This window comes from Typopeltis vanoorti, chromosome 3 (genome assembly GCF_054136105.1).
Source record: "Typopeltis vanoorti isolate ZY-2024b chromosome 3, IOZ_Tvanoo_1.0, whole genome shotgun sequence".
In the NCBI taxonomy this organism is placed as follows: Eukaryota; Metazoa; Arthropoda; class Arachnida; order Uropygi; family Thelyphonidae; genus Typopeltis; species Typopeltis vanoorti.
In genome coordinates this window covers 18,170,887-18,190,176 of record NC_143551.1, presented here as the reverse complement: position 1 = coordinate 18,190,176, position 19,290 = coordinate 18,170,887, and the positions used below count along the sequence as shown (strand labels likewise).

The 19,290-nt window shown below is 36.6% G+C and overlaps 1 protein-coding gene across 2 annotated transcripts in view; it reads left to right on the top strand.

The window, feature by feature from the left end:
• Positions 1-19,290, top strand: part of Tbc1d8-9 (TBC1 domain family member 8/9) — a 571,393-nt gene that overhangs the window by 171,303 nt on the left and 380,800 nt on the right. For both annotated transcript variants that reach the window (XM_090415485.1, XM_090415484.1), the window contains exon 9: positions 7,445-7,570. In XM_090415485.1, the coding sequence (XP_090271611.1) occupies positions 7,445-7,570 (126 nt within the window). The remainder of the gene's footprint in view (positions 1-7,444; positions 7,571-19,290) is intronic.

Sequence of the window (19,290 nt, the reverse complement as noted above, 5' to 3'; positions counted from 1 at the left end):
CAAGTGGAATGCATTGCTTGACATTGTAATGAATGCAGATACATTGAATGAGTTTAAAGCACAATTTGATGGGCTTTGTGTGTAACAGTGTTTGCCTCCTGTGATGAGTCTTTTGATTCTATGGAGGTCTGGCATTAATAATTAATAATGATAATTAATGAACTAAGAGCCAACAGGCTTCACTTCGGCGAAGTTAAATTATTCAAAATTAAGTGGATATTGAATACCACATTATTTCTTAGCCGAATAAGAAACTCAAAGATAGGAAATCTAATCTAATGCTGAATATAGAAAACTATATAAAGATTGGCAAGTCCAAGCATAAGCCAACACCTGGTAGTGCAATGCTAGGGTGACTCGTAGTAAAGGTGGAGTAAGCTTTGATCACTGTTCTTAGTATTTTCCCATAATGTAAAACACGGCTCCTAGGAGATGTATTACTGTTCTGCATTATGAGAGAAGGTCACTACCTAGACTGGTTTCGACCTTTTTATTTAAGGTCTCATCAGTGAGTAGGTAGACCTAGATGTAATATTAAGGTTTCAATGGTCAGAACTTATATCTTTACTGTATGAGTTGCCAAAAAAGGTGCACAAATACGTTTACTGAACTAAGAGCCAACAGACTTTACTTCGGCAAAGTTAAATTATTCAAAATTAAGTGGATATTGAATACCACGTTATTTCTTAGCTGAATAACAAACTCAAAGATAGGAAATCTAATCTAATGTGGTATTAATAATGTGTTATTCAATATCCACTTAATTTTGAATAATTTAACTTTGCCAAAGTGAAGCCTGTTGGCTCTTAGTTCAGTAATTATATTTTTGCACCTTTTTTGGCAACTCGTACAGTAAAGATATAAGTTCTGACCATTGAAACCTTGGTATTACATATATAGGTCTACCTACTCACTGATGACCTAAAAAAAGGTCGAAACCTGTCTGGGTAGTGACCTTCTCTCATAATGTAGAACAGTAATACATCTCCTAGTAGCTGTGTTTTACATTATGGGAAAATACTAAGAACAGTGATCAAAGCTTACTCCACCTTTACTACGAGTCGCCCTAGCATTGCACTACCAGGTGTTGGCTTACGTTTGGACTTATGGGAAAATACTAAGAACAGTGATCAAAGCTTACTTCACCTTTACTATGAATCGCCCTAGCATTGCACTACCAAGTGTTGGCTTACGCTTGGACTCGCTGATCTTTATATAGTTTTCTATATTTGGCATGAAACTCTTAGATTAGATTTCCTCAATATAATAATAATTATTATTATATTGAGGATTGGCTGAAGATTTAAATCTTCAAACTATTCTCATAAGGTGCATTTCATAGACTTTCCATCATCTTAGCTACTCATGACCTCTGGAACCTCTCCATCTACTAAAGGGCTGTTGATGTGCAGTATATATATATCCTCTCGCAGTCAAGTCATCCCCACCTCTATAGCCTGTTTCCACAAGCAGGACTCTAGCAAGCTTGCTGCCGAAAAAGTATATCTTCTCTAATTGGTAGATGTCTTTCATCACCTGGTGAAATACCACCACTGCCTTGCTTATTAGAGACTTGAAGTGGCTGCGGTCATGTTTGGTCGCTAGAGCAAGGGCTCTAGTTTCTGTCTCCTCCACTCTTCCCACATGTGAGTGTAACACCCTCACTGACCTAACAATCTCACTGTAAGGAGCCAAGATCCTCTCCATGTACTATCCATTGGATAGTACATGGGACTGAACCAATTAGTCACAAATCTGGAGGTTTTGCAATCAGCCATTGTCAAATCCTGCAGTCACGTATTTTGCCAATTTGTGACTGGAGGGAGACCAAATACTGTAGACAGGAAATAGAGTTCTCTCTGTATGGGCAGTATGTTAACAAGTCTTCCACATTTCACTTCATGCCTCACTTCCTCTTTATCTCTTCCTCACAAAATTTGATGCACTACAATCAAAGTGCAATTTTATTGCAAATCTCAAAAATTCTCCCACAAAACATAATTAAAAAAACTTATAAAAAGCAAAAAAAAACATCAAAAATTCAACCCAACAACAAACCAACACTAATTTTTTCCAAAAAAAAAATTTTCCGCATCCACTTCACCAACATCCATAGTCCAAATAGCAATATAAATGATGTGACAACCACCTACAGTGACTAAACCAGAAGTACTATTCTTATCAGAACCCCAACTGGTAACCTCAACAGCCACTGTCCACCTCAACTGCCCAAACTGCACATTACACACTCCAGCTGTACACTCTTTCTGTCACAAGGGTGGCACTTGTGCATTCATCAGAACCAACATACCATGCCAGAGACTGCACATCCTTGAATCCTGCACTGTTTGATCTGCTTTAGCTCAGAATTTCTGCACCAAACCAACCTGCCATTTTCATATGCTCTCTCTATTGCTCTCTCCTACAAAACATAATTTAAAAAAAACTTGTAAAACCTCTTCAACTATCTCTCTAAAGCTTTACTTTCTGCTGTCGAAATACCTTAATAGTGAGGTTATCCTTTTTGGGTACTTCAATGTCCACAACTTGCATTGGCTCCCCTTCTCCAGTTTCACTAACCAAGCAAGCATGGATGCTTGGGTGTCTGCCATCAGCAGTGACCTATCTCAGACCATCAGTCTTCCTACCAGAAAACCTGACAATCCCATCCAATTTGTCAACACACTTGACCTCTTCCTAACAAGCTCCCCTTCCAGTTATACTGTGGTTGTCAGTTCTCCTCTTGGTAACTCGAACAACCTCATACAAGTCTCTTTTGCCACAGAATAACTTTCACCTGCTAGTTAACAGTCTCATGTCCTTTGTCACAACAAGGATGCCAACTCAGAGCACCTCCATGACTTCTATTCCTTCTTCCTATGCTCCAACTGCTGCTTCGTTTCTTCTGACCCAAATGCCTGCTCAGACTGAATAACAGAAATCATCCTCTCAGGAATGAAAGCTTTCATCCCTTATTCCACTCCAAATTCTCAGCCACCATCCAAACCTTGGTTCTCAAAATAAGTGTGTCGATGCTGTAAAAGAAGAAATCTCTGCTTACCATGAATGGCTCAAGACAAACTCCAGCTGCACACTCTGTCTACACTGCAATCAAGTGGATATTAAATCCAGCATTATTTCAAAGCCAAATATAGAAACTATGAAAGATTCGTGAAAATGTTGCTAAAAACAACTTTTTTTTTTACAAAATTTTCATAGTCTCTACATTTGGCTTTGAAATAATACTGGATTTATATAATTTTGCATTGTTGAATTGAAGCCTTGTGGCTCTTTAATTTAGTAAATACTTTACACACCGATGAGAGTTCACTTATGAAAAATACACTTTTCTGACACTTCGAGCTCCTTAGTACTGGGGTTTTCAAAGTCCTTCTTTAGGACTTCCAGGGTAACGGATGGCAATGAAGTTTTAACTTCATTGGGTGTTACATGGAGTGCTTAAGGGTCAAAGCTGTATAACTGGGAGGAGACCTCCACATAGCCTTTAAAGGAATGCGGAGAACCGACCAGGGCTTCTGACTTATTGTCCAATCCTCACCTTCTCGTGGTGCACCCTGTTGAGTATCTACCTGGATACTGAATGAACGAGGATGGGCTGGCAATTTGGGATTTAGCCAACCAAATTGTATTCTTATTGGTTGAACCAAAATAAAAAATGATGGTACAACATGACAAAATTTCATGCCGGCTGGGACGTTGCCGGTTAAACAAGCCCCACGTTGTTTTTGCCAGGGAAGCACGGCGAACAGCGAAAAGTCAGCTGGAACAAATATGAAAACACACCGCAACTCAACATCACCAGAGTTGAAGATCGGTACTATCAACATAAGAAGCCTAATAAGACATAATAGAGGTGACTGAAACAAAAAAAGACAAAAACTGGTGATATCTTTCTGAGCAATAAATACAAAATGTTATATTCAGGCAATGACAATCAAGGAAAAGAAGGGATAGCCATAGTATTCAACACAAAATACGAGGCTCATCTTCTTGAATGGCAAGCAGTGTCAAGTAGAGTGGTGTGGGCAAATATGAGAATGAGAAACTGGACAATGAGACTTATTTGTGCCTATGGTCCCACAGAAGATTCTATTAAGGTAGAAGTGGAGGAATGTTTTGATGCTTTAGAAAAAGCAACTGACCCAATGAAAAAGGAAAAGTTGGGCCTTGTTGGGGATCTGAATAGCAGAGTAGGAAATGATTGTCAGACATAAAAAATATTTTGGGAAAATTTGGAGAAAAGAGCAAATCTAATAATAATGGCAAATACCTGTTGGATTTCTGCTCCGGACATGGACTGGTTATTACTAACACCATGTTCCAACATAAAAATGTGCACAAATTCATATGGAGAGAAGAGGCAAGGAATAAGAAAAGTCTTATTGATTATGTTATTGTTGATAGTGATGTTTTCTCCCTGGTGCAGGACACCAGAGTGTACAGAGGATTTGAGATTGGAAGCGATCACTATTTAGTCTTGAGCAGGATAAAATTGAATTTCATATTGGAAAGAATAACATGTAAGAAAGTTTTAAAACGAATAAAAGTTGAACAGCTCTCAGATGTGAACTGTAGACCAACATATACAAAGATTATTGAAGAAAGAATGAAAGCGTTTGAGAACAGGAACCAAATCTTGGAGATTCAGTGACAAGCCTTGAAGAAAACCCAATTGATTCATCCAGAGAGGCATGTGGTGAGGTTGTCTGCAAGGATAGAAAAATCAGGACTCCATGGCAGACACAGGAAGTTAAAGAGGCAGTGAAAGAAAAGAAGAAAGCATATCAAAAGTTCCTGTCAAATAAGTCAGCTTGTTCTCTTAGAGAATACAGAGACAAATGTAAGAAAGCAAAACTAGCTAAACAAAAGTCATGGGAGGACTTTGGCAAGAACATAGAAAATAAATATCAAGAAGGTGTTAAGATATTCTGGAGGTTGTTGAAGAAGCTTAGAAATGGAGGAAAGAGTCCAGTGAAAGGAGTTAGAGATGATAAAGGTGACATGAAAACAGGAGAAAAAGATATCCTTGAAGTATGGAGTAATTACTTTGAAAAACTGCTAAATGAAACAAGCAGTGATGACAGCACAGTGGTAAAAAACACCGACCAGGCATGCAGGCAGGAATACATATTCATACTTGAAGTAGAAAAAGTCATCAAAGGCTTGAAATGTGGAAAGGCAGCAATAGTAGATGATATTCGACCAGAAATGCTGAAGTATGGTGGTATAAAAGTCTTATAGTGGCTGCACTGCATAGTTCAGAAAGCCTGGACAGAGGGACGAATTCGCGATGGCTGGAGTAGAGTTCTAATAGTACCCATATATAAAAAGGGAAATGAAACTGAATGTGAGAATTACAGAGGTATTTCACTAATCTCAGGTGGTGGTCACTTAAACAGAATGGGCGAGGAAAGATTAGCAAAACAAGTGTTCTCTGCCAGATTGGCAGGAAAACGACCCAGAGGAAGACCAAGATATAGGTGGATTGATACGGTACCACGTGCCTTAGACGATAGAAATATAAGATCTGATAATGATAATATTGGAGCCTTGACAAGTAATAGACTGATTTGGAGGAAAATTGTAGATAGGAAGTTAGTAATTATGTAAATTTTACATGTAGTACTATCGTATACTGTACATCCCTGGAGGATGCATGTCAGGAATTTGATGATGATTATGAAGTTTTAACTGAGGCTCGGCTAATACCGTTACTCAGCCATGACTAGAGCTTAGCTCAGTAACACCCCATCCACACAGATTTTCTTCATTTAGATGAAGGGATAAAGAATCAAGGACTCAGTCCATCTTCCAGTCCTTTTTAGGACTTTAGGACTCCTTAGTACTGAACTAGAGTTTTTGCTCTCTTTAGGGTTTCTGACTGGTATCTGAGGAGAACCAACCAGTTCAAAATAGCTGTCAGGCCAGTGATACCGTATCAAAATGGGTTGAATACATGGACGCTTGGGCAATGCAATCATGTCTTCTATATGGTCCGTGCTAGGGTAACTCATAAATGCCAGCGAGTGTATTCCTGTAAGCTGTCTGGTCAACTTTTTTACGAAACTTTCATAGTTTCTATATTCGGCTTTGAAATAAAGCTGATTTAATATTCACTTGATTTATTTAATTTTGCATTGCTGAATTGAAGCCTTTTAGCACATTAATTTAATAAATTTCATTATTAGTTTTCTGTAAGACAATTATTTAGTATATACAACTTAATGAACAAGTACTGGTTTACTGAAATAATTAATGAACATAACTTTTTTTTTTTTTTAATCATCAAAGAAGTTAGTTCCTTTATTAAACTTACACACTTTTTCCTTTTTCAAGATAATTGTTTTATTCGAGGCTGTAGTTTATGTCTGAGACATATATCATTTTTCATAATTCATGTAACCCTAATGTTTAGTGGAAATGGATCTGTTCCAATGTGTATTAGTGGGTTGGTTACAACCCACTAATACATGTTGGAACAGATCTATTGAATGGATCCAATGATCCATTCAATGAACAGATCCAATGGAACCCCCCCCCCACCTCCTGTGGGAGGTGGGGGGGGTTCCATTTCTATTAAGCTTAGAAATTATGTATTTCATTGTGATTCTGTTTTAACCTGTTATGCATTTTTCTTTTTGCCCATTCATATATTTATTAAATATATTAAAGCTACTTGACGAACATTATATAAAAAAGTGTAATAGTCTTATTTTTACAAGGAGTTTTTAAGGGTACAAGAATTGTATGGTGCATCTGAACTCATACCTGAAAAAATTGGCACATGGAACTTAAAAAGTTGGCCACCTCTGGGGTACACTTTCATTTAGGCTAGATTTGTTTCTGTAAAATTAAAAAGCTTCAATATTATATAGTTATTTTAGTAATACAGGGGTTCCATTTCTATTAAGCTTAGAAATTATTATGTATTTCATTGTGATTCTGTTTTAACCTGTTATGCATTTTTCTTTTTGCCCATTCATATATTTATTAAATATATTAAAGCTACTTGACGAACATTATATAAAAAAGTGTAATAGTCTTATTTTTACAAGGAGTTTTTAAGGGTACAAGAATTGTATGGTGCATCTGAACTCATACCTGAAAAAATTGGCACATGGAACTTAAAAAGTTGGCCACCTCTGGGGTACGCTTTCATTTAGGCTAGATTTGTTTCTGTAAAATTAAAAAGCTTCAATATTATATAGTTATTTTAGTAATACAGGAAATAACTGTCATTTGGCAGTTAATCTTATGTATGTTTTATATTTCTGAAAAACTCTCTGTATGTATCCATCTGTCACATAAATTTTACAAATAATAATAGCTGACCTAAAATTCTGATGCTAATATCTACTTTAGTAAATTTAGTGAAATTTAGTAAATTTTAGTGACTTTAGTTTTTTTTTTTTTTTTAATGTAGATTAATATGCGAAGAAACTTTTGAAGCTGATAAAGGCTTGGCTTGTAAGCTGAGCAAAAATGTCCCTAAAAAGCCTTCTTACTTGAAAAGAGATTTAGATGCTCGAGCACATAGTGAAGCTTACAGGTAGGTGTAAAATTCATTCCTTTTTTTTTTTCTAAATTATCTTTGCAACTTTAAAAGGTTATGTCCTTTTAGAAACATTCTGAAAAACTACTCATAGCAACATCACCATAACAGTTATACCTCATAAATCACTCAATTCCAGTAGAGGAGTGATCTCAGAATGGGATCTCCTTGATGTTCCTGATGAGGAGATATGTTCAGAGCTGAAAGATCAGGGGGTGACAGGTATGAGACGCATCCTGATCTGTAAGGATGTTACTTGGTTCCAACCAGAAACATTATCCTTACTTTTGATACGCCTAGGCCTCCAACATTTGTAAAAATAGAGTTTCTCAATTGTCCTGTTAGACTGTACATCCCTAATCCTCTAAGATTCTTCAAATGCCAGAAATATGGACATGCATTGTGGCTCTGCCACTTGTACTTGATGTGGTAGCAAAGAGCATGAAAACAAAATCTTGCTGTGTAAAGAAAGCTAAATGTGTAAGCTTCTGATATGCATAGAAGCATACTCCTGTGCCTATCAGAAGTGGAAAGATGAAAAAGAAATACAGCAGGATGAAAAAAGAAACTTAGCTACCAAACACCTGTTCTGAGATCCTCTTATGCTGAGATGGTAGCATTTGTGAAAATGTCAACAGCAGCTTGCAATCTGATAATTTCACCATATCTGAACTTTATGATTGTGACTGCTTCTCTGTTGAGTGCATCAATTGCACAATGTATGGAAAAAACATCAAGAGACAACTCCAAAAATGGTTCCATTCAATGAGAACCTGTGAACTTGAAAAAGTTCACAGGTTCAGAACCTCCCAGAAATCAGACAAATCTATGAAGCCGAAACTATAGGAAAATTTTTACAATGGAATTGTCATAGGTTTTGGCAGAATATCGATGATATCAAGCACCTGCTGCAGAAATGCAAACCTTTTTGTTTCTATCTGCAGGAAACATATTCAAAACTAATATCCTACCTTCAGAAATATCACTCTTGTATGCAAGGACAGAACTTGAGATGGTTCTGCTCATTGTGGAGTAGCTGTTCTCATGGCAATCATATTCCTTTCCATTATGTCCAGCTTAATACTGCTCTGGAAGCAGTAGTGATTCAACTATCTGTGGAGTTTCTTATCATAGTATTCTCACTATATTTACCACCTGGTTCTGAATTAAAGGAAATGGAACTTGATAATCTTATATTGCAACTGCCTCTGCCTATACTCCTAATGGGTGACTTTAATGAACATAACACTCTATAGGATTGTGCCAACATGAATAAATGAGGTCACATCATTGGGCTAATGCTTGATAACCATGTACTCTCCCTTATTAAGTACAGAGTAAATACCTCCTTCCATATGCCTACTTGCTCTTATTCTGCAATTGATCTTACAGTCTGCTCCCTTGGCATTTTTCACTGCTCACATGGGATGTCAAGGAAACATATATAGAAGTGATCCTTCACAAGAACCATGTTCTCCTACATCAATGTCCATGTGGAAAATGAAGCAGGCTGACTGGAATGCATTTTCCAATCTTGCAAAATTTAATACTGAAGCAGTCAATTAAACACCTGTCACTGAAGCAGTGAAGTATGTAATAGATTGTATTGTCCATGCAGCAATTCCAAAAACATCATCCCAATTTCCACTCTATCCAAAGCCTTGGCAGAACCCAGAGTGCCAAGCAGCCAAAAAAGATCAAGATAGAGCATGAGGTATATTCCATAGACACCCTACCACAACAAACTTAATAGCATTTAAATGTGCTTGGGTCAAAGCTTGTTATGTGAGCTGTCAGGGTCATAAACAATCCTGGATCCAATTTACATCATCGATTAATCAAAACCAACTGTTGCAAAAATTGTATAGGATAAAATTTGGAGGTTGAAAGGTAGATACAGAACACACTGTTTGTCTACTACTTGGGAACACAATAGATGTGTTGTTGTTGATCTAAAAGCTATCACAGACACTTTGGGAGAAAACTTGTCAGAATCTCAGCAGCTGTTTCATATCCTCCTGATTTTTTAATATTGATAGAGCAATAAGAAAAACAGCAGCTAAGCTTTTGTACCAAGGGGATAGAGCCGTACAATCAGCCATTTGTTAAGGAGGAACTCAAAGGAGGCTCTTCTGTTTCACCATAGCTCTGCACACCTTAATGATTCTTTATGAGATGATAAAACACCTCTGATTATTTTCTGTAGATCTCTTTCTCTTACTATACAACAAAATATTTACAGAGGAAGAATTTCTGTTCTCTTGGCATAAGTCAATTGTCATTTTTATCCCAAAACTAGACAAGCATCCAGCTGGATGCTTGCTTAGTTTTGGTGTTGCCAAGCCAACAACTATCTTCCAATTGCTCTAACCAGCTGTCTTTGTAAGGTCTTGGAAAAAATGGTAAACACAAGGCTTTTCTGGTACTTAGAAAGCAACAGACCTCCTTCTAACACATAATGTGGTTTTGTAGACACCGATCAACCTTGGACCATTTGGTACATTCAGAAACATGTATAAGAGATATTTTCTGAAAAAAGAACTTGTCATTTCAGAGTTCTTCAACATGACAAAAGTGCTTATGACACAGCCTGGAGATATGGCATATTGAAATACCTGTTTAATCTCTGTCTGAGAGGATACTTTCCTGTTTTTATTAAAAGCTTTCTATCCAGCTGAGTGGGAAGCACATTATCTTGGCCATATCAAAAAGAGACAGTTCTTCAAGGTGTACACTTCTGCCAGAAATGCACTCTTCACCCTGATCCTAATTTAAGAATGGGACAAACTTCTGGCTATCTCAGTAGCACCTGAGTCCAAGTTCTTGGAACTCATCTTTGACAGAAAGTTAACATTCGTTCATTGTCTTCGGGATAAGTGCAAAAAAACATCGAATTTCTTCCACACATACTAACCTCTATAGAGTGGAATGCTGATCAATGTTCCTTGCTCCATATTTATCACATACTAGTATGTTCAAAGTTTGATTATGGAACTCAAGTTTAGTGTTCTGCTAGGGAAAGCACACTCCAGTTGTTGAACTCTATCCATCATCCCGTTATATCATTTTCAATATTATTAATGTACAAATTAAACAATAAAGGACCAAGTACTGAGCCCTGGGGTACATCACTGATCACTTGCCCACTCCTTGACTCAACTGCTCTATAAACTACTCTTCAATATCTGTCCATCAGCACCCTCTAATCAAAATCACCAGATTCATATCCATTATCATTTGCTCCAATTTATGTACTATGTGGAATCTTGTTAAATGCTTTTCAAAAGTTGAGCAGTGTCACTGTGTTGCCAATTTCCTTATCCAATTCCACTGTCATTTGATTATAAAAAGTGAGCAGATTACTAAGGCAAGACCTACCCTTCACAAAACCATTTGTCCCTTATAGAGTACCATATTCCTATCCACTCAGCCTTGAATATCTCTTTTGCCAATTTCTCCAATACCTTAATCACCAATTCCCTTCCACTCCGTAGATTCTGATTGGCCCAAATTTTTTTTACTTCTATATTGGGGATTCCTTTATGCAATGAGACTATTTTACATTCTTTTCACTCCATTGACACCTTCCCAGTACTGAGGCTTAAATTAAACTGGTTGATTAGAGGAACAGATAAATCCCTTGCACATTCTCGCAATACAAGCCGGTATGCCATCTAATCATGTGGCTATGTTCATATTTAGGTTCTGCAATATTTTAAGCACCTCTATTTCTTCAACCTCTATTCTATTATTAGTCAATATCACATCTGGCATTGCAGTGTCACCATCTATTTGGTACATCCTACAAAATTCTCACTCAGTAATTCAACCATTTGATTTAGCTCTGTCACTTCCCCTCCATCAACAGTTTTTAAAATCATCCTTTCATAATCATTCTTCCTTTTACTTGTCACATCGTTAAAGACTGCTTAAGGATTTCTTTTGGTTTCATCAGCTGGTTTTCTCTCATAATTCATTTTGGTCTTCCTTTCTATACGTCTCCCTTCTTGCCTGCCTTATACTGCTCATGGGCATGCTGAAGACATTTTTTTTTATAATCCCTCTATAACCTAGCAGTATAGAGATTCCATAATTAGAGGGCCAATTGCTGACAGAGTCCATAAGGTCTGCTATCCAGGTGGGAGAATGAGGACGATAAGGCATGGGACATGAGGAAGAAACGAGCAAGAGAATTAGTTGTAATTGTAAGGATGAATGATCTAAGTGGACATAAGAAGGATGTGAGGAACAAATATCAGGAGATGAGAAGAGTGAAAGATAACAGTGTAATAGGAAAGGTTGTCAGTGTGTTGCCCAGGTATGATGAGTTGTGGAGAGCCAAAATCATGAATGGTATTTTAGCGGAGCTGTGTGAGGAGAAGGGAGTGGAATTTGTGGATGTATGGCATGTGTTTGAGGGAAGAATGAAATTATACAGGCGTGATGGGCTACATTTAAATGGCTTTGGAGTGAGTGTACTGGGGAAAGTGTTGCTTGATGAAAGTATAGTGTGTGGATGTACAGTGTGTGTGATGTGTGCCAGATCAGAAGAAAGAGATGAAGAGAAAAATCAGAAGAGTGGTACTGAAGAGACAGATGCTTGGCAGTGAAACAGTAGTAGTGTAAGAGAGGAAGAAGAGAGAATGGGAATACAAGAGAAACAGGGAAACGGGGGAAGCTCAGGTGGACAGGGAGACATGGGATAGGGAGAGTGGATGTTGAAAGTGGCAGTGAATGTGTGTATGAAAATGGAGTATATTACAATGTGGGTGGAGAAGTTGAGACTGAGCAGATGTATGTGGTAAGCAGTAATAAAGGCGATTGGGCAGGTGTAGTGGGGAAATCACAACCAACACATGGCTTGGATATGACTGGCTACAGACCTAAAATTGAACTGCTGTGTTTGTTTACAAATGCCAGAAGTATCAGAAATAAATGGAATGAAATGGTTTCAGTGATCGAGTTTATTCGCCCTAAAATTTGGAATAAGTGAAATATGGTTGAATGAAGATGATATCATAATCGGAATAGAAATGGAATTGTACAGTATTTTTTGTGAGGATAGAATGGGTAACAAGGGAGGGGGAGTGCTGCTGATGATAGCAGGGGAATTAAGTCCACATAAGGGAGACATGAAAGGGGGAGGGAAAATAGTGGCAATGGTTATGAGGCAGCATGGTGTAATGTGGAGGTTGACAGGGAGACATTTAGTTGGATGTTGCTATAAGCCTGCGAACGTGGAAGGTGGTGATGAAGAAATGGATAAATCAACTTGGATTAGCGAACAAAGGAAAGGTAATTATTATGGGTGATTTTAATTATGGTTGTTGGAAGTTTTTCCACTTGGTTATATTATAAATTAAAGATACCAGGAAATTATACACTTTTTTATATAATTATATACTTACCCAGAGGTGATACTAAGGTTGAAGTAATGCAGAAGTCGTATTTTCATATATGAGTTGCCAAAAGTTATCACCTCTTATTATTAAAGTACTCTGGATTAGAGATAAATTAAAGATACCAAGAAATTATATACTTGGTTTAAACCTTTATCCAAGTGTAAGCAAACAAAGTATGCGCCTGTAATATAATCAAGACAGGGCAACTCGTATATAGAATCTAATGACCTCACATCACTTGCCTTAGTGTCCCATAATGCAAAGCACATATCCTTATGGGTATGTATAATGCTATGCATTATGGGACGGGTCACTACCCAGACCGGGTTTCGACCTGTATTGAGGTCTCGTCAGTGGGAGCGATCCAGAGGTGATACTAAGGTTGAAGTAATGCAACTCGTATATGATTCTGCATTACTTCAACCTTAGTATCACCTCTGGGTCTGGCTCCCACTGATGAGATCTCAGTAAAGGTGGAAACCACTCTGGGTAGTTACCCTTCCCATAATGCATAGCATTATACATACCCATAAGGATATGTGCTTTGCATTATGCGATACTAAGGCAAGTGATGTGAAGTCATTAAATTCTATATAGGAGTTGCCCTGTCCTGATTATATTTCAGGCACAATCTTTGTTTGCTTACACTTGGATTAAAGGTTCAAACCAAGTATATAATTTCTTGGTATCTTTAATTGGAGATTTTAATTATGTAGTATAGATTGGAATGAAGAGATAGCATTTGAGAATAAGGAAATGAAATTCTCGAGTTCTTGAGAGATAACCATATCAGGCAACACATAAAGAAGGGCATGTGAGGATCAAGAATTCTAGATCTCAGCATTTTATCAGAGGATGTAATTGTTAGAGGGTTTCACACTTTCGTCCAGTTGTGAAAGTGATCATGAAGTAATCACCTGTGTTGTGGCTAGTCATATGCAGACTTTTGTGAGGAAAAGATATATGTGGAATTATAAGGCTGGTGATTATGACAAGCTTAGGAGACAGCTTGTAGCTATAACATGAAACGAGGTGTTGAGTGGTAAGGAAATAAATGCTGCATGGGAACTGACAAAGAAATATATAACAGCATCAATGTACAAATGTATTCTGAAGGCCAAAAGGCTGAATAAGGTAGGTATGAGTTCAATGAATGAGGAGCTTAAACATGAAGTCTGGAAGAAGAAAGTACTTTGGAGGAAGTACAAATTACTTCCTCCAAAGTACTGGTGCAATCAAGATGAATAATGGTAATAATCAGTCACATGAAGAGTATAAAGAACAAACCAAGAGAGTGACTCAGTTAGTAAGGAAAACAAAAGTAGAATATGGGCAGAAATTGGCAAATCAGGTGAAAAACACCCTAGAGAGTTTTTAGATGTGTGGCAAGTAGAAGGAAGAGTGATCATTGTAAGATGAAGTTAAGGGATGAAAGTGGTAAAATGGTAACTTCTGTAGAAGACATTGCTGAGATATTAAGTGATCAATTTATAAGGGTATTTCATCCTGATCATGGTGGAATCATGAGGAAATTAAGTGTAGAGGACATGGGGGGGGGATGGCTTAATTGTGAGGGAGCAGGAGGTATTTGAGGAAATAAATAACCTTGATGTCAATAAGGCAATAGGATTTTATGACATATCACCATGCATCTTAAGGGAATTGGCAGTAGCATTTGCATGCCTGTTTAATAAGAGTCTTACAACAACACAGGTTTCAGGCGAGTGGAAGGTGTGTAAACTTGTTCCACTTCTTAAAGGTGTGATAAGGCTGCAGCTTCAAATTATAGGCCTTGTCTGTGTATATCTAGAGTTGTGGTGAAGCTCCTGGAGAGATTGGTGAGAAGTAGGATACAGAAATGGGTTGATAACAGCAGTATTCTCTGTGGCTATCAGCATGGGTTTGTTAAGAGGAGATCATATTTCACTAACTTACTTATAACAAGGTGACAAGTACCTTGGACAAAGGAGATGCATATACAGTGGTGTACTTAGATTTTGCAAAGGCTTTTGATAGACTGCTACACAACAAGCTCTTAAATATGTTGAAACAGATGGAATTGGATAACAGACTTCTGAGTTGGATCAGTGATTGCCTGTCGGATAGGTATCAGAAAGTTGTATATGGGGGTGCAGTATCGCGAAAGAGAAAGGTCACTAGCAGAGGTCAATTTTGGAGCTATTGTTGTTCAGTTTGTATGTTAACGATATTTGGTTGGTTTAACTAGTGATAGCCAGCTGTTTGCAGATGATGCAAACTAGGGAGAGCAATGCAGAGTCAAGCGGTTGTTATTGCCTTACAAGAGGACTTGAATAGATTGCATGAATGGGCAGGTAAGTGAAACTGACAGTTCATTGTTGCCAAGTATAAGGTTTTGAGATTTGGTAAGCAACGATGGAATACAAAGTATACACTTGATGGGGAAACTTTAACAAAAGTAGAGGAGATGAGAGATCCAGGAGTGATGGTGGACAATGACCTGAAATTCAGGGGCCACATTGCACAAGTTGTGAAGACATCACATCGAATAATGGCAATGATGCAGAGAACCCCCGCCATGCAGAAATAGAGAGGTTATGATTCCATTGTATAAGGCCTTGATCAGGCCTCATATGGATTATTGTGCACAGATTTGGTCGTCGGGTATTCATGGTGACGAGGATATGTTGGAAAGGGTACAGAGAAGATTCACAAAGGTAGTCAGTGGTCTTTGGAATGTGGAGTATGAGGACAAATTGAGAGAATGTAAGTTGCAGAGCCTTGTGAATAGGAGGAAGAGGGGGAAATATGATTGAGACATATAAGCTGGTCATTGGTTGTTATCAAGTAGACGTGGAAGAGATTTTTCATATAATGGGAGAGGGGAGTAGAACAAGAGACCATTGCTGGAAACTGTATAAGGAGGGTGTGAGCAAAGGGGTGAGAAACAGGTTCTTTGCATAGAGGGTGGTTGGTGAGTGGAATGCATTGCTTGAGTGTGTTGTGGGTGTAGACACATTGAATCCATTTAAAGCACAGTTGGATGAGCATCGTATGCAATAGTGTGTACCACCCAAGATGAGTCTCTGACTCCATGGAGGCCAAATAATAATAAGAATAATAACCTTTTCTTTGTGTTCAACTCCTGCTTAATTGCTTTTATTCAGTGATACCATATATATATATATATATATATATATATATATATATATATATGGTATATATATATATATATATATATATATATATATATATATATATATATATATAGTTTTTTAAAAATAAATTAGGAAATTATTGACCTTTTTTAGTTATCTTAAAATAGTTATCTTAGCTACTTAGGTGATGCTTTTTAGACTTGTCCGTTAATTTTTAATTGCCATTCTGTAATCTTGTACCGATGATACTTAGGCAAAAATATTAATAAAGCTTTTTATGTGAGTTTTCCTCTGGTTTTATAATTCTTTTCAGTATGCCAACTTATGGTATGTTATTATTGTGACTAGTGTCATTCTCTGTGCAGCTCTGTTTAATCAGTTGAATATAAGTCGAAATTTTTTGATTACATAAGACATGTAGAAGTGCCTTTCAATTACATCTGTCTACTGTTACCATCACCTAAAAATTAACTTTCTCTTAATGCTGTTGGTGTTCATCAAACTTCATGTGCCACAGCTTATTCTATTTTCTACAAATGGGCTAGTTAGTTGCAAAATATATCTCAGAGCACCAGTCTTATATTTAGTTGATTATATTAAAGTCTGGTATTGCACAGCATGGTATTGACAAGTCAGAATTCTTCCAAATGATACAAAGTTACTGATAATGTCCACATAGAATGCATGGGAGCATCTTCAAATTTGAATGCCTTATCAAAGAAAGTAATGAAGTTCTACATCATTCTAACTTTAACCACAGCAGTGGACTGTCTCTACTCAAAATATCTGTGAAATTATTATCAGTAAGTGCATTGTTATTATTTTTTCTTTTCTTTTTAAAGATCCTATAGTGTTTTGGTGTATAACCCAACAAGCATGACTGCATATATTGTTATGACACTTTCAGTTTGTTTTTATTTTAATTTTCTATTGTACTTCTTGACAATGATGGTGGTTTGTGATATACAAATCAAAATATTCTTATGTTAACTGTTTTATGAAATAAATTTACTGGTTACATGTTTTTTTCCCTCTTACAAAAGGCTTTCCCAAAGATTTCTATTAATCAAAAAAAAAAAAAAAATCAATGATTATTTATTCATTCTTTTCTATTCAACATATAGCTTTTACTATTCACTTCGTATGATTTTTTGTTGTTAAAAACACTCTTTCAATTTCTCTAATAATGTATGTGAGTTTGAAGTTAACATTTTTTGCTTGCATGATGATGATAATTTTTATACTGCTTATAAATGAAGTTGATCAGTTTCTGTTTCAAATCCTCTTGCACTCTTGACTAATCTGAAAACATCATTATCTGTAGAGTAATCAGTAGAGCTTTTCTTGCTTTTCATATGATTTCTCTCTCTCTCTTCACACAGAAATCTACAGGTATTTAGCAGTGTTATTAGATATGCCCTTTTCTCCAAATGTTTTCATAAAAATTCCTATTTAGTTTTGGACAGGAAATAGTTTATCATTTTCAAGAGAAGAAAATTCTTTTGCTTCTTCATATTTAGTGTTCATTGTGTTCACAGCCACAAATTTTCTGACATTATTCTCCTCAAAATGAATATTAAATTATGATAGTTATCCATTTTCTGTCCACTGCTGGATGAGGGCTTTCCCCAAAGTCCTCCATTCAATCCTATCTTGAGCTTTTCTGTGCTGGTGAGTTCAAGCCATCTCTTTAATCTCATCTTCCCACTCATTTTAGACAAATTATGGAGACTACAACTGTGTTAAAAATAATTATTTTAATTTCCCGACGTTTTGATCTTCATATCGAGGTCATCATCTGGAGTATAGACATATATTGTATATATATATATACAGAGACAAGCTATATTACATTTCACATAGTATGCTAAAGAGACAATGATTTCATCAACAGTTATTCTACTGGCCTGACCTCTAGTGAAAAAAATAAAATAAAAATAAAATAAATAAATGAAATAACTACATAAATGCTATATTCTGTTTATGACATCAGAGAATTTTTTTTTTTCATAGATAGTTTTATAATTAAGCAAAAGTGATGTCCTAATTTAACATGAGAATTGTTATATTATGGGGGAAAAAATTCTCTGATGTTGTCATAAACAGAATATAGCTTTGATGCAGTTATTTTATTTTATTTCATTTATTTATTTATTTTATTTTTATGGTAAGGAAGGCTAAACTGGAATATGAGAAGAGATTGGCCCTAAGATCCAAAGAAAATCCTAGGGAATTTTTTAGCTATGTGGTGGTCAGTAGGAGGAGAAATGATTGTGGAAGAATGACATTGTGGAATAAAAATGGGAATAGAGTGACTGATGCAGAGGACATAGTGGAGTTGTTCAATGAACACTTTATGGGAGTATTTCATCCTGGAGAAGTAAGTTTTAATACTAGAGGAATAGGGCAGGTTTTAGGTTTAGAGGTGCAAGAGGAGAGTGTGTTCCAAATACTGAGTACTCTGGATGTCAGCAAAGCTGTGGGACTGGATGGTATTTCACCACGGGGTTTGAGAAAATGTGCTAAAGAACTGACAGCTTTGTTGAGTTGGCTTTTCAGTAAAAGTCTGGTTACTTTGATCTTCCTGTAGCTCTGTTTCCATGTCTGGGATACCATTTTTGAGTGTTACTTCTTGCAATATGACCTCCCCATTGCTCATTGGATTTTTTAATAGCAGTTATAGTGTCTGTAAAAATAAAGACTTTTATATTCTTTAAGTTTTTTATCTATACTTTATTCGAGATGTATTCAATATTATTTCTTATCTTATCTTAACTTCTTGTCAGTCGTAACTCTGAGTTGTAATATCGTTGCTTGGTCTAGTCTTATCATCTTTAATCCTTTAGTGTACAGTTTCATTCCCTCTCCCCAGATCGTAACTATGCTACTTTCACGTGGGTGCAGTATAGATTTAGGAATTACCTCTGGCTGGAGCCAATTCCTTTGTCTAACTAGCTGGCTTTCTCTAACACTGATCTTTAAAAATTTATTTGTGTAACGACTGTGCCATTAAAGATCGCACAAAGGAATTGTTTGTCTTTCCTAAACATGTAAGTGAAATGCTCAGCAGAACATGGAAATATTTCTTTAAAATTCAGCACTAAATCAAGCAATATTTGAGAACTTACTAATGGTCAGTCGTGGCTACTTTTAACTTTAAGGACACACAGGTTCTATC